The sequence below is a fragment of the Acinonyx jubatus genome, chromosome C2 (assembly GCF_027475565.1).
Source record: "Acinonyx jubatus isolate Ajub_Pintada_27869175 chromosome C2, VMU_Ajub_asm_v1.0, whole genome shotgun sequence".
NCBI classification, from domain to species: Eukaryota; Metazoa; Chordata; class Mammalia; order Carnivora; family Felidae; genus Acinonyx; species Acinonyx jubatus.
In genome coordinates, this window is record NC_069384.1 from 113,359,847 (window position 1) to 113,376,968 (window position 17,122).

General features: G+C 42.5%; 1 protein-coding gene across 2 annotated transcripts in view; it reads right to left on the reverse strand.

Moving 5' to 3' along the window:
• Positions 1-809: 809 nt before the first annotated feature.
• GYG1 (glycogenin 1) overlaps positions 810-17,122 on the reverse strand; it is a 75,004-nt gene continuing 58,691 nt past the window's right edge. For both annotated transcript variants that reach the window (XM_027061633.2, XM_053221324.1), the window contains exons 6-7: positions 4,198-4,417; positions 810-1,717 (exon numbers count right to left, since the gene is read on the reverse strand). In XM_027061633.2, the coding sequence (XP_026917434.1) occupies positions 1,544-1,717; positions 4,198-4,417 (394 nt within the window). In that variant the 3' untranslated portion in view covers positions 810-1,543. The remainder of the gene's footprint in view (positions 1,718-4,197; positions 4,418-17,122) is intronic.

Sequence of the window (17,122 nt, forward strand, 5' to 3'; positions counted from 1 at the left end):
GCTCACCTGTGTAACCCATAGGATATTGGGGAAAGAAGGGCAACCTTGGTTGATTAGGCCATAAAAGCCATTGCAGTTTCCGCCCAATTAATGCTCTCAAGTTTCTTCTCATCATGGTCTTCTCTCCTGTATTTTTGTTTTTCCCCAATAGAATGATCTCTGATTACTCACATTGGTTTTAAAAGGTCATTTTGGGGCACCTGGGTGGCTTGGTCGGTTAAGCATCTGGCTTCAGCTCAGGTCATGATCTCACGGTTCGTGGGTTCGAGCCCTGTGTTGGGCTTTGTGCTGACAACTCGGAACCTGGAGCCTTCAGCTTCTGGGTCTCCCTCTCTTTCTGCCCCTCCCCCACTCATGCTCACTCTCTAAAGAATAAACAAACATTAAAAAAAATTAAATAAAGGTCATTTTGGATCCTGCCCTTCCCTGGCTTGCCACATCCTTGCAGCCTACAATCATCTGTACATTTAATTAATATCCTTTATACTTCTCATTTTAATTCATGAAGACACCGGTTCCAGTACTAACTGTCCTGAAAGATTATCAAATATGTTCAGAGACTGATAATGATTTGATGTTATAATATTTTCCAAAATCTGAATACTCAACTTAATATGGACATAAAATGCGGGTGACAGATTAAATACATCTGATCTCACTTTCCTCCATCAATCACACCCATCACCATCACTGGAGAACACAATATTTAAATATTTCTAGATATCTAGAAACCAATTCCAGTGTCAAGTGTTACACTGGTTTTTAAAACACTGACCAATTCCAAAACTCATGAAAAACTACTTGATACGTTTTTTTCAAGGGGAATGGGAATCCTTTATTTAGACAACCAGGATATGGCAAGAAGTCTTTATTTTCATACAGGGTGCCACTGCAGGTAACCATCAGAGAACACATGGCTGTTTACAGATACAGAGAACTGAACAAAAGCGTTTTTGCATGCTGTAAACTGTACATAGAAAACTGGTGAACAACTTCAGACACTGAAATTAGGAAGTAGAATGGGTTAACACCATCTGTTGATAGGTTTATGAATCCCTCAGCAGTGTTCTAGGCTGTCTTTACCTGTAAGCACAATTACAATCGCTCTGGTGGCCTCTGGACAATTCTAAATTGTGGGTCTAGTCAAAGGTATAACAAGCAAGCACGAGAGAGATACCCTGTCCCATTCTGAAGAGAGGCGGATTTAGAGCCTGTCTTGGCACGTTTCTAGAGTCGATACAGCCAATTTAATAGCTTGAGTTTCCCTTACCACATAGGTCAGCAAAATCAAGAATCTCTGACCGTCTGTGAATAAGCCTAGGGTTAAAAAGCAGAACACTGTCCACACATAACAGAACTGCTACTTCACAACTTTTGCCCAGTTCTCACCTGTTGTCCTGCAAAATCCCCTCATCTGATGAATTTTAATTTTAGCAAAGCTTCTAGCAACTGTAACAGACCTTGCTTAACCCAGCTCTAGATACTAAGCATCTGAAACAAGTGCCTGTGAAATGGATGTGTCCATGGGAAAATGGCAGCGTTTCTACTGGAGGTAAGTGTCAAGTTTCCTCTTGATGTTGTCAAAGGAATCTGCTCCCATGTAATCGGCCTGGCCCTGTTCCCACCGCTCCTTCCGTTCTTCTGAGGACACAAAAGGCTGTGCTGTAGCCGGGATCTCCCCGAGGGACAGATGTGATACGGCTCCCGAGACACCTTCCTAAAAAGGAGAGCATAATCAGACTCCTTGAGAGCTGAAAAACAGACTGTTTTAAAAGAACGCAGGAAGTTGAAGGTGAGAAAAGCCAGGATGAATTATCATGCAAAGTAGCAAAAACTGAAAAGTATTACATGAAACAAACAAACAAAAAAGACACAGGAATACAAGGGTCATATGATTTTTTTCCTAACGAAATGAAGACTTCTGGACTCAGTGAAAACATTGGGAGAACAAAGTAATTAGGGTTAATGTTTAAGTTCTGCATACCTTTCTACAGAAGCCACAAGAGAAAGCCAGTGTATAGACCAAGTCTGAAAGCTGCAAACAGTTCATTAGAAAGTGTAAGATGGATGGACAAGGGAACACAAGTCTCACGATAAATTCTCGATCTGTGTGGGCTCTGAAAGGTTGAGAACTTAAACAAAATGATACCTCAGAGTCTAAGCTTCACAAAGGACCTAACCGGAGAGCCACACCACATACACAAGTTGTCAGGTTAGAAACGTGAGAGCTTAATTGTTTGAGACTATGCACCAAATGTCTCTGCTTGTTGAAGCTTATTATCAAGAAGCATCTCATCTTGTAGCATGTGTGAATTTAATTTGCTTAATCTGGATCAACTGTTTCCATTCCCATCGCTTTTCCTTGGTTCCTAATTCTCAGTCCTTGGGTTGTGGAAGCAACAGGGTAAATGTGCAGGAAATGGAGCAAACCTACTCTACGTTAAATTAGGTTCTCATGACTTATACAAAGGCAATTAACTTCAAGTGCACAATAAAAGGATATCAAAGCTATTCTTCAAAAAGCTCTGAGGTGAAAAGGTACTAGAACTAGCAGAGAAAAGGGAAGGCGAATGAAACCATATAGGTACTGCTCTATAACGGAGGAAACAGTAGAACGAAATTTTTGATTACTGGTTTTTGTTGCTATACATATGTAAGTGTGTATGTGTGTGTTTATATATACTGGAACTCCAAGGCATCTGGGCAGATTCCAGGAGATTATTTTATAGCTGAAGCAACATTAAGTCCTCACCGTAGATTAGCCCTGCCTTTGCTTCCACTTGCAACAGGAATGACACAGGGAGTTTCTTCCAGAATTCTCTACTTCATGATATTTGTCAGAAGGTAACAGTCTTGCAGACCTAGATTTGAGTCCCAGTTCTGCTTTTGATGGGTATGTTATATAACTAACAGAGGTTATTTAACTTCTTTAGGCCTCAGTTAATGTTAATATACAAAAAGAACATAGTAACAATAATACTTGATAGAGTAGTTGTCAGGGTTCTGTAATAATAGCTAACTTTGTTTAAGCACTATGTGCCAGGCAACATTCCAAGTATTGTACCAATATTATTTCATAGTCCGTAGAAAGCAATTAGGGTAAGAATGTTAGTGTTATTTATTTTTCCCTTTCTCCATTTTATATATTGGTACAAGTGCTAATAAGTAAAATGGCTAAAATCTCTACTATGGCAAATAAAAGGATCTCTTACAACTTTTAGCCTCTTATAATTATACCAAGGTAATTAACTGATTAGACTGGATTAACATTCACTCATTCAATTCTATTCTTTATATCTTAATATGTAGCATAAAAGTATAATTTCTCATCCTCTTCCCATTTTTCCAAAAGAATAAACCTCGCAGGAAGACTTTTAAAGTCAGAAGAGTCTAAGCAGTTTGGTGTTTTAAATGTTAATGTCATCTTCCTCTTACAAGATTTTTTTCAAGATCCTACGTAACCATAAGAGCACAAACACAGCAAACCAAAATAATCCTAGAAAAGTATCTGTTGTTTCATGTTCATATTATTGTAATGTTCACTGAAAAATACATTCTTCTAAGCAGATGGCAAAAATAAAATACATATATTTAAATGTTTGCAGTTTCTTTGAAAAAGTGTCCATTCATCTAAAGCATGAAACAGGGCACTATCTAAACCTTAGGAATAATCTCAGAACCTTAGGACAATGAGCTAAGAATTCTGTAGATATTAGATACACACACACACACATATATATATATACACATATATATATACACACCTCTAAAACCCTTTCTTATGCTCTCAGATCTAATCGAAATTTGCCACAAAATCTACTACTTTCACCTTTGCTGGCACTATTTCTCCCAAGATGGACAATTTTCTACAAAAATCTTTTTATTTATGTATTTATTTATTTAAATTTAAATTCAAATTAGTTAACATACAGGGTAGTACTGGTTTCAGGAGTAGAACCCAGTGATTCATCACTTACACATAACACCCAGTGCTCATTCCCACAAGTGCCCTCCTTCACGCCCTTCACCCATTTAGCCTATCCCGCCACTCATCTCCCTTCCAGCAACTCTCAGTTTGTTCTCTGTATTTAAGAGTCTCTTATGGTAAAATACCACTAAATACTCTACCTCTACCAGTCTATCAAGTTAAAAAAAAATACAGCATTAAATTACCGGAAAGGGTAAAACAGAACCTACCACATTTAGGTACGAGTGGGGATCTTTGACAAGGCCAAACTGTTGAAGCAGAGGTAAAACGGTGGTGGTGAAGATGTCCCACCACAGGTTGAGAAACTCTGGATGAGTCATGGTGGGATCATGGGACTCGCTTTTGACACTTTTTGTTTTAGGATCATAAGTATAATTCCATGGTTTGATTCGCCCCAGGAAATGCACAACTTTGGCATTTGCACCAAATCTGCCAAGGGAACACAAGTTGAAGCCATTAGTGGATTCCGAGCACTGACAAAAAGATAAATAGCCCTCTGTTCTGTAGCCTGAACAGTGCACCTTCCATCTTGCAGTAGTGGTTGGTTGGAAAAGATATGAAGCTCACAGACAAATTTTTAGACATGCTTTTTAAATCATTCAATTGTATGTTAAATATACACAAAAATTCCAAAGTAGTGGTGGATCAGTGCAACAACCAACACACCAATCCACTGCAGGAAAGGTACAGCACGTGGAAAGCCATTTGGTATTACCTCATAACATTGAAAATGCTCGCGCCTCTGGCCTGGAAGCTCAGCTCCTAGGCACACATCCTAAAGACGCTCTTAAACATGTGCAACAGGAGACATACTCAAAATGTTCATGGCAGCAGCACTGTTTGAAGCAGTCATCACTGGATACAACCCAAGTGACCGTATCTTACTGGGCTAAGATTGTTCAGCAAGTGTTCACTCCGTTTCCCAATCTCCGCAGGAGGAATGAGATTCCTGCCTCACTGATAAATTGGGCATGCTCACAGCACTTGCCTTTGGCCATGAAATGTGGGCAGAAGTGACACTGCCTTTTAAAAACAGTCCCTGCTTGTTTCTGTTCCTTCTGAGAAGCTGTGACCTCTTCCAGCAGAAGAGTGGATGAGACCCATGGAGCAGATCTGGATCAAACCTGTGGCCTGGCTCCAAACCCTGCTGAGATGATCAGAGCTGCCTCAGCCTACCCACCAACATATGAGCAAGAAATACATACTTACTGTTGAATGTCACTGAGATTTTATGATTACTTGTCCATTTTATCTTTTATTTTTTTTTAATGTTCATTTATTTTTGAGAGAGACACAGTGTGAGGGGGGAGGGGGAGGGGGAGGGAGAGAGAGGGAGAGAGGGAAGGAGGGAGGGATCTGAAGCAGGCTCTAGGCTCCAAGCGGTCAGCATGCGGTCAGCACAGAGCCCGATGCAGGGCTCGAACCCACGAACTGCAAGATCATGACCTGAGCCAAAGTCAGACGCTTAACCAACTGATCCACCCCATTTAATCTTTTTAAAGGATAATTTATGGTGTATTCAGATCATGGGATGTAATACAGCAGTCAAAATAAACAAATTGTAGCTATACATATCATGTAGCAAATGGATAATTTTTTTATATTACAACAGCACGTTTAATTAACATCCATAACTGCACACAGTTACATTTTTTTCTTGTGATGCGATGTAAGATTTACTCTCAGCAACTTTCAGATATGAAATACAGTACTGTTAACTACAGTCATCATGATGTACATCACATCCCCAGGTCTTTTTATTTGATAACTAGAAATCTGTATCTTTTCACCACTTTCACCCATTTTGCTCCCTCCCTATCCTCTGCTGCTTGCAGCCACCAATTTTTTTCTTTTTATTTATGAGTTTGTCTATTTGTTTTTAGATGTCACATATAAGTGAGATTTTATAGTACTTGTCTTTCTCTGCCTTCACTCAGCATAATGCCCTTACAGTCCATCTGTGTTGCCGCAAATGGCAGGACTTCCTTCTTTTTATAGCTGAATAATATTCCATCTTACATGTACATATACATTTTTTTATACATTCATCCATCAATGAACACTTGTCTTAGCTATTGTCATTAATGCTGCAGTGAACATGGGGTGTGAAAATGGATGAATTTTAAAAATATGCTGAAAAATTCAAATTCAAATAGAAATACATGCACAGGAATCCACTCCCATAGTGCAAAGTACTGCTTAAAGAGTAGAAACCTATCAACATAGAAGTGTCATGATGTTGGTTACCTCTGGGGGAAAGGGGAGCATGATGGGAAACAGACACACACAGGCTTCTGAGGTACTGGTTGTGTTCTATTTTTTAACTTGCATTTAAAAAAAAAAACATTTTTTATATATACCCTTTTGTGTATGCACTGCATCTCACAATAGTATCCTAAAAAGACTAAGAGTTAAGAGTGGTCCTATTCTGGCTGGGAGGAAATCTGTGTATATAAAACCAAATAATAAAGGTAAAGATAACATGTGCCAGAAGAAAAACGGGAACAGTGAGTGCTCTGGGAATGCAGAAGCAGGGAGGTCGTGCAAGGTAGGTTCACTGGGGCAGAGACTTAAAGCTTGTACAGCAGACTGGACCTGGGTAGCTAGCAGTAATACGGAGAATTCTAGGCAGGGGGATAGCAAGTATCAGGTGAGCATATGTGTGTTAGATGGAGGGTCCTCCCAGTGGAGCCAAAGAGGAAATTTTGCTAGGAAAGGAAGAATGGGACAGGTACTTGGGTGTTGGGCTCAAGTGTTGGATTTTAGTGGATTTATCCTATAGGCAACCAAAGTAGCTGAGCATGATGTACAGACTGAAATAATGCAAACTCTATTCATGTAACTTTTCTGATCTTAAAAAAAAATTTTTTTTTTTTTAATGCCAGAGACCTATTACATAGCTATCACTATCAGAGTTTCCTATGTTTGGGGCCCAAATTCTTTTAGGGACAGGATTGGGAATAACAACAGTCTGGCACGGTAGACCTTACTAATGTGTTAACAGAGGCTCTTAGAGGCCAGTGAGTTGCCTGCAGCCCTATAGCTATTAAGTAGCAGAAAAAGGATCTGGCACATTTCTGCTTCTTAAGCCTGTCCTCTTAGCAATCCTACCATGCTGCCACTCCAAAACTGAGAAAAATAGAGCCTATTGGAAACTTCCTCCTAAGACTGCTGGACTATTCCACAGTTCATTCCTTCTGAAAATGCAGTAGATACCTGGTATCCCCGAGTTTACTCTTTATTTTCTATTTTACACACCTACACACATAACCCACAGGTACACAAACACATGCATACAAATACTCTCAACTTTATCCTTAAAAGGATAGAAGTCATAATGCTCAAAATTTGTGCAGATAGGGCTATCAACTAAATAAACACCTGCGACGCATAAGACACTATGCTCAGTGCATGACCCCAAATGATTTTTGTCCCAACAGGGAGAGGGGTCATCTAACGTAAAGGTAAGAAACGAGCACAAACGAGGCAATGAGTCAGGGCTAGCAGTGCAATGCTGACATTAGGGTCTATGAAAATGCCAAAGCAGTTAGTGCAGGTGGGGATTTTCAGAAGAGGCTTTGTGCAGGAAGTGGGGTCCAGAGGAGATCCCGGGCAAGATGGCAGTTAAGATAAAGGCCTTCGACAAACATTCTAATGGTGACGGGGGAGCCCACAGCCCAGAGACCTGACGCTTGTGTTGATGGGGCTGGCGGGCACTGCCTCATCTACAACACAAACACGCCTAAAACCAGAAGAGAGCACATGTGAAAGAACAGGTGTTGCTTCCGCCTTCTCAGACATCCCGTCCTCCCGACTCGTCTTGCCTGGAGCAAGAGCCTTGCGTGCTCCTCCTAGAGTAACTGGCCATTGATTTCAATCCACGATTTTGCCTAGACCTGATATGAATGTCATAAATTACATGAAAGGTAATACTACTTAACATATATTAAAACGTGAATATAGCATAAACTCTATTCCTTTCTAACTTGCTTTTGGGACGGTTTGCAATAGATCAGGCAGGAGAAACAGTAATAGCTAACATACATGGAGTACTCACACATACCACACTGCTTAACATCTGTATGGTTTATCTCATTTAATTTCCAAAACAACTGTGTGAGGAAACCAAGGCATGAAGGTAATACCTTGTCTAGGATCCCATGGCTGGGATCCCACCCAGGCGGTCTGGTTCCAGAGCCAAGGTTCTTAACCACAAGTAGGCTGTTATTGAAAGACACTCCCAGAATTGTAAGGACATCATCTGAGAGTGACATGTTATCTCAGGAATTCCCTGCCTACAGATGGTCAATCTGGAAGGTGGAAAGGATGTGCCTAATGAACCCTAGAAACACTCCAAACATAGTCAAAGACAGATAAAAGTAACTACCAGGAAAGAAAGCTACAGAACAAGCAACTTAGGGCCACCTGAGAAAGACTGTTCTCAGAAGGGTTCGGTTTGCACAAAGGTCAGGGAAGGTGGGCGGGAACAAGAACAAGAAGTGGATGGTGGTGTGCTTAGGACCAGCAGCTGACCCCTAAGTGGACCATGCTAGACCTTGTCTCAGGGCCACCTCAGCTCCTCTCCGGCACCTCGGTCCGTGAACTGGGCCTTTAAAGCTCATGCAGAGGCAGGGCACAGTGACCCAGTGTGGTGCAGAATGCCACTGGGGTCTGCAAACACCTCACAGTGAGACCGTCCCATCTCTTCTGGAGGCAGGAGTCTACACTTCTGCCTCTGGCTCTGTCTGTGCCCCCAAGGTGGTTCGGGGGCCTCTGCAAACTGCCTGGAGACTGGGCTTCATGCTGCTTAGATCCCACCCCATGTGGCTCAGGGCCTTCCCCTTGCAGGTCAACAGAAACACCATTTGGGGGCAGTCCACATCCTGCATTTCACTGTGGCTCAGACCTGGGATCTACCTTCCTGAAGCTGTGATCCATAGTGTCTCTTTAATGTGAAATCATGGATACCCTCTGTGGCTAGAGGAAGCATCATCCTTCCTCAAAATTACCTTCTTTACCTAGTCTATCCTAACACTGTGAAAAATTGTATCCACTGGACAGTCTTTTCATAGACAGGGCAGTCTTAGTTTGAAGAAAGGCCTTGATGAGCCTGTCTGAGGTAGAAACAGAGATCATAAGGGGTCCTAAATGTGGACGGAACTGCCCTTTGTGCCCAAAGGCAAGGGATTCTTTGGTGCCGGTAAGATGGGGGGAGGGACAAGAGGTGAGCAGGGTTGTGGAGATGTGATGTAACCACCCAAGAGATACCCAAATTTCAGCAAAACCAAAACGAATCATGAAATGCATGATATGAATAGGTTTTTATTGCAGCCCAGGGGTACCAAGGGACAGACCAAAAAGAGCTCATGAGGATTCAGGAGTGTTAAGGCCAAAGCTGCAGGTGAGAAGAAGTAAGAAAGATGCTGGGGCACACAGGAGTCATGCACAGGCTCCAGAGGCCATGAGTTCAAGCCACGATTAGCCCTACTTCTGTATGGTGAAGAACGAGAACTCTTTTTTTCAGGTATCTGAGGTATTCCTTTAACCTAGGGGCCACACACCAAACAGATCTATGGAAATGAGTAGGGGCAGGAGAAAAACAAGTTTTAGAGCAAGGATTCTTTATGAGAAGTGCAGGCCTGGACAAGTCACTGAATGTGGAAGGTTCTGGCCAGCCCACAGGCCCTTTGAGGGTGGGAGGATGGGGGCAGGGCGCAAAGTAAGGCAGCTGCTGAGTGGGAAACATGGGGCTCTGATAGGAGGGTGGGAGGAAAGTGAAGACAGTCCTGCAGTTTTGCGTAAGGTGGTCATACACAGCCGTGTTCTGGGAAATCACCTGGGGCAGCCCTTGGCTTGATAGAAGGGGGACTGTTAGGCCTAACACTGGCCACTTTATAGGATGATGCGTGCGTTATATCGGTAAAACCATGTAACTGTGCTCTAGCTGTAAAAACAGAACAGTATTTATTTACACAGCAGAGCAGCCTCAACGGCTTGCTCTATTAACTTTCATAATAAAACACTTTGTTTGCAAAACAGATGAGCAAAAGGTCTCAAACGCTGTTTTTGTATCCAGAGTTTCAATTAATCTAGATATGAATTTCATGTAATTATGTTTAGGTCTTAATCCTGCTCCCCAAGGAATGTTTCTAAAGATTATTTCCTATCATTTTTTTTTATTTTATTAAAAAAAATTTTTTTTCAATGTTTATTTATTTTTTTGGGGACAGAGAGAGACAGAGCATGAACAGGGGAGGGGCAGAGAGAGAGGGAGACACAGAATCGGAAACAGGCTCCAGGCTCTGAGCCATCCGCCCAGAGCCCGACGCGGGGCTCGAACTCACGGACCGCGAGATCGTGACCTGGCTGAAGTCGGACGCTTAACCGACTCCGCCACCCAGGCGCCCCTCCTATCATTTTAATCAATTCTACTTTTCAGTTATTTATGAAAATCCAAAACATCGATATCAAAATGAAATAAGTAAAAGCACAGGTCATAACTGAAAGGGGAAATTACTTGTTGCTTAAAAGAATATTTTAGCCTGGCACCCCTGGGTGGCTCAGTTGGTTGAGAGTCTCTTGATTCCAGCTCAGGGCATGATCTCACGATCGATCGTGGGATTGAGCCCTGAGTCAGGCTGGGTGTGGAGCCTGCTTTGGATTCTCTCTCTGCACCAACCCCCCCCCCCCCCCCCCCAGCTCTCACGTGTGCTCTCTCTCTAAAAAAAAAAAAAATCAGCCTAAATCCAAAATTTGGGTATATTCTTACAGGAGGGTAAACTCAGGGTATTTTTCTAATTCTCTCCCTCTCTCTCACCAAAAGCAGCAATCAGGTACCAGTCAGAATTTATATCACCTGGCTAAAGCAAAATAGTTAGCTAGTGAATAAGGGGACATACTGATGTCAAAAGATAAAGTTTAACTGACCTCGACCCAGAACAAGGATAACTAGAAGATTCACTGACTCACTGTTTGATTTACCCACTAATTTTATCAGCCAGGAATAAAAACAAACAAACAAACAAAAAAAACATTGGGTACATATTACAATTGTCTCTAAATTACTGAGAGCCATTCATTCTGACCCAGTAATGGGGATTTGTCTCAGCTTGCATACATCTCTTAAAATAAGTGTTCTAATTTTAACTTGATAGAATCTCAAAAGAGACTTCCAGATCACAAGACATAGTTTGAACCTGAGCCAGCAATAATACTGCTTATGTTAGCCGTTAAAATAATCCCTGTGACCTGATGTTACCAAAAGATCAGATAGAATTTTCATGACTAGTTTAGCAGCTGGTAACGTGTGGATAAGACTACAGAAGTGTTTAGCATGGAAAAGGAACTACCTCCGTGACAGTGCACACGGGAGCCATTTTACTTCTCGTGAAGCGTTTTTACGTGTGATGTTCAATTAGGCGCCAAGAACAAGAAACACGGTACTGCTTGTGAGAACTTTCTCTGCGAAATGGGGCAGCACTCCCAGTCACCCACTGCCCACCTCAATGACTCCTGTTCTCTGACACATGGCCACTCACGCCTGTACCTCCTTAACGCACAATCCCTTCTCCCACTACCAGTCAGCCACCCTTCCTCTCTCACCCTCTCACAGTCTAAATCAAGGGTCATGAGCCCAGTGCCCAAGGGGTGTGCTGGTCATGCAGAGTAGGAATCAGTTTGGTGAAGGGGACCACAGCGCACAAGTGAATACATGTTCCATCACCAGAAGACAGTAGATACTCAGAGGAAAACATCTGTGGCCACCAGGGACCCACCTGATTGCCTCTCAAGCTAAATAACTTTTCTCAATCATGCCCTGGAAATCAGAACAACATCAGTACTCAAATGTGGACTTTAATAACCTACACTAGGACCTCGTCAACTACTTCACCTACCAAGGTGGCCTGTCCTCAGAGTAGGCCTGGCCACTATGGAGGCTTTCCTGGTAGTATGTCAATCTCAGTCCCTCCTGGCTGCTTGCTCATTCATTCATTCAACCAAAAAATATACCCACCTACCTTCATCTGTATCCATACCCTCTGCCTTCCTTTGTGCTACAAGAACTGAACCATCCTGGCTCATAACTGACACCAGCTTCCCCACTTGTGCACCAGGACACATCCTCTTTCAGCTTCTCAAAGACATGACTTCAGTAAGTCTCCCTTCAGTTCCCTGCATTATTAGCGCACTCACTCTTTCTCTTCTTGATCATGCCCATCAAGATACCAATATGCTTGAACTTCTCCCATCTTCAAAAAAACAACCCCTACCACCCTCTCCGGATCCTGTATCCCTCCCTAGCTCCCAGCCCATTTCTCTGCTCTCTCTTAAAGATGATGCTTCAGAAGAGTGGTCTACATTCAGGATCTCTAATTCTCCCCTCTCTTGGATCCACTTCAAACTGGCTTCCTCCCACCACTCTACCAGACGTGCTCTTGTCAAAGTCACTAGTGACCTCCACATTCTAGGTCAGTACTCATTCTCAACTGTCCTCTTATATGAGTTATCACAGCATCTGAGACAGATGAATCCCTACTTCCCCCTTGGAACATTTTCGTTGGCTGGCATGTGCAGCACCTCACTTTCCGGGGTCTCCTCTTGCCTTACCGTTCTTAGTCTCAAGTCCCTGCTCCTCCACATTTTCCTATTTCAGGACCTTCAGGACTCTTCCATCATAATCACTCTCTTGGTTATCGGTCTCATGGCTATAAATATCACTTATATGTTGACACTCCCATACTTAGGTCTTACCCGGACCTCTCTCCTCAACTCCCCACTCTTACATCTACTTACTATTCCACCCTTTCACTAGGATGTTAAAATTTTTTTTTAATTTTTTTAATGTTTATTTACTTTTGACAGAGAGAGAGAGAGAGAGACAGAGCATGAGCAGGGGAGAGGCAGAGAGGGAGGGAGACACAGAATACAAAGCAGGCTCCAGGCTCTGAGCTGTCAGCACAGAGGCCGAGGTGGGGCTTGAACTCACAGACTGCAAGATCATGACCTGAGCCCAAGTTGGACACTCAACCAACTGAGCCACTCAGGCACCCCTCACTAGGATGTTTAATAGGCACCTCAAACTTAATATAAACCAAACTTGATACACTCAGTACATCTCTGGTCAAGCCCTGCTCCCACAAACCTGATTCCCCCATAGTCTTCTCCATCTCAGGGAATAGCAACTCCTTTACTCCAATTGCTTAAGGCCCCAAACCAGTAACAGTCATTAAACAGCTTTCTCCCACATCCCACCAAATATCTGATTTTTTTTTTCAAAAGAAATTGAAAATCTAGGTTTCATGTGAAATTTCCTGATTTCTAAGCACTGGCCACGGAGTACAAAAAGAAGAAAACTATGTAAGGAAAACAAAAACACACTGCTCAGACAAATACAGTTTGCAGCCCACCAGTCTGAGACCTCAGAGGAAGGTATGTCTTCTGCTCAATCCACACACTTTTCCCCTCCCAGCTCCTACTGAAGGCATTTCTCACTTAGACTTCTGTCCACGAGATATCACTCTTTGTGCCTTTTTTGCCCAATGTCAGAGCTGCTTCTAAAGGCTGGGCTGGGACTGATGGGGAAGCTTCTCCCTTGGTGATAAGGGCTGAGATAGGGGAATGCAACTGATGACAGTAAGATCTGAGGACAGATCATCTGATGAAAAGAGATGAGGTCAGAAGGAGCAGAGGGCCATGCTGGAAACTGGGGTACCTGGGGCCCAACAGGCATCACTGACACCCATAAAGGAGGAACAGGACAGTCATGCAACCACTGCTTGATTCTTCTCCAATGCTCAAATCATGGACTGTGCCACGTGACATACAGAAAACCCTCCACATGTAAGCAGATGCAAGGCCGATTAGACTCTAGCTCCCTCATTCATCTTTGCGGCCCTCAGTGAGCAGATTGTGTGGTACCAGCTCTGTGCCGCAGGCCTACCGACTGAACGAACGGGTGAGTGAACAAACAGAAGGCAGAAAAAATAAGACGGATCCAAACTATAGGGCCTCAGGGTTTTAGGTGAAGATGTAAGAGTGTGAAAGTAATGAGCACAGAAAGGCTAGGTCTTCAAGGACAATAGTCACAGTGGGGAGCTGGACCCAAGGGTGTCTCAGGGGCCAAGGAAAAATCAATCGAATCAGAAATACACAAGAACGACAGAATTCAGGACACCAAAGGTTCAATTTCATTTTTGGAAAACACTGATTTTAAAGAGGTCTGATAAGGTCTTAGTGAATAAGCCACATTCCTGAAAAAGAAATAATGGACACGAACATCCTCAGAAGAATTTAAAGCAGTAAACAAGTGGAGAGAAAGAAATCTTTTAGGTTTCTACACTTATTTTCTGAGACTAGACCAGGCCAGGTCTCAGATCATATCTAAACTCAAGTAAAAATATAAAGTTAAAATATTTGGAAATTATTTGGTAAAACAAGCTCTGTAGTCAATCAGTATGACTAACTAATTTGCATGGCAATTTGAAGCAAAACCAGTGAATTCATTCCCTTTGCTTTAGGCCCATTTTATATGGCATGAAATACCATGAACAGCTTTCAGTCAGCAGACAGAATAGAAAGTGAAAATGGAAGTAAATGACTGATTTTTAAAAAGGCTAATGAGATTTTGCCTAGCACTATGCACCAGCCAAATTCTAAGTGACATCAATAAAACAGACCCTCTAGATGGAGAAAACTTCAAAGAAACTAATGTTGACTAAAACCCTGTCATTTCCTAAACACCATGCTAGGCACTTTCAGAAATATCATTTCATTAAGAAATGCGTATATGAACTTGTTTCTCAATATGTATATTGCAAATTACCTTAAAAATTACTAAGCCAAGTATTTTAGCTCTCAAATTATGTTGTGTTAAAGAGGCTCTTCTATTACGGAAAACAGTACTCATTTGTTTTTCAGAAGCTAGATTTGAGCATTCATCCAAAGTGGTAGAACCATTAAGTGTTTCCTTTATATTTTGTTCTATCTAAATGGTATGTAGAGGAATGCATTAGAAATGCTACCTTTGGGTGCCTGGGTGGCTCAGTTGATTAAGTGTCCAACTTCAGCTCAGGTTATGATCTTGTGGTTTGTGGGTTCAAGCCCCACACTGGGCTCTGTACTAACAGCTCAGAGCCTGGAGCCTGCTTCAGATTGTGTCTCCCTCTCTCTCTGCCCTTCCCCCGCTTGTGCGTGCTCACTCGCGCAAGCGCTCTCTCTCCACCTAAAATAAACACTAAAAAAAAAGAAATGCTACCTTCATGGCTCAAATTCATGTCAAATATGATTCATATTAGGCCATCTTTAGCAGAAACTTCACATAATAACAAGGCTTCACTGTTACAAGTGTAGCATGTGTTCTAAGATCTCCAAGGCTCTAAGATTCTGGGGCATCTAAATACTGCCTTGGTGACCTCATGGCACATTGTCGCTTGGAGCTGGTAAGACAAATTCTCACTTCTTCTGCAAAGCCCAACTTGCTCTCAACCACTCCATGGTTTCTCACTCCGCCTGCCACCACCCATATGCTGTCCTAGTGACAGCACACCACAGGAAGGCTCTGTCCCAGAGACCCCCAACACTATTCTGAGCCCAGCAATGGAGCTTCACATTCATGCTGAGGTCCACAGGGCAATCTGTGGAGTATCCCTGGCAGCCCAAATGTTCATCATCATCTACTTCAGTTTAAAAGATCTGGGTCGGGGCGCCTGGGTGGCTCAGTCGGTTAGGTGGCTGACTTCGGCCCAGGTCATGATCTCGCGGTCCGTGAGTTTGAGCCCCGCGTCGGGCCCTGTGCTGACAGCTCAGAGCCTGGAGCCTGTTTCAGATTCTGTGTCTCCCTCTCTCTGACCCTCCCCCGTTCATGCTTTGTCTCTCTCTGTCTCAAAAATAAATAAACGCTAAAAAAAAAAAAAAAAAAAAAAAAAAAAAAAAAAAAATTAAAAAAAAAGATCTGGGTCACAAATTTTGCATTAACATGAAACATATATACATACATTTATACATACAAATATATATGTGTGTATATATGCATATATACACACTACACACACACACATATATATACACACATATGCATATTTATATATAAACTGTCTTTTTTAGCTCTTCCCAACTGAATGAAAAATCTTTGGAGATGGATCCATCTTTGGAGATGGATCTCTGTAAGAAAAACAAAAGCATTTTTTGGCAGAGGGAAGGGAAAAATGAGTTCTTTGATCTGGTTTCAACATTCCTACATAGGCAGCAATGGGGTGAGACAAAGCATCGCCCCGGAAGGTCTTATCACAGAAATGTGGAGCTGACACCCCCCCAGGGCGGACTGTACAGAAGCAGCAGTGGCTCCTATCAGGCCACAGGCCAGCTGATGCGCAATGGACAGAGTTGCTCCCAACTTCCCCAGTGGTTCATATACTCTACGGTTATGGAAACAAACCAGGGAGATTTCCAAAATTAGCATTGATTTGTTGAGCCAGGAAGAAGAAACCATCCTAACCATTTTGGTCATTTAGATCTCAAACCGTTTTTCTGGGAAATTCATTCAGAGGATACAAAAACAACTGGGTTTCTGAGAGAGGGGCCATGGTTCTAGCAAGTGAGTCCCTCTTCCCACAAAAAACTTAAGTCCACTCTACCTGCTTCTTTTTCTTCTTTGTCAAAACAAAACAAACGCAAGCAGCATCTGTGCAAACAAGGCTATCACTGAAAGGTACAGTGTGTTCAATTTTGGTAATGAGAAAATCAAATGGAGTCCAAATGAACCATAGGGGAGACAGTTGCTAGGCATCAGGGGCCACATTACACGAGAAACACGAACCTTTAAACATTAGGTTGACTATTTGGGAACTGAGACCAACTGGAAGGAATTTCAGATTCATGCCTCCCCAACATATTCATCGCAAGACACATGCTCACTGTGCAGAATTAAGTGGGATGGTGGGTGGAATCGCTCACACTACTAATTATTCTTGCTCCTTCACCCTCTCATTTTTTTTGCTTGCTCAGCTGAATCTAGTCAATTACATTAAGCGACTGCCCTATTATAACAAATTCAGTTTTAGGGGTCAAGCTATCATGGTATGCAGGAGCACGGGTGAAAGTAGCAGGGCGAGTTATGAGGCAATACGAATTAAAAGA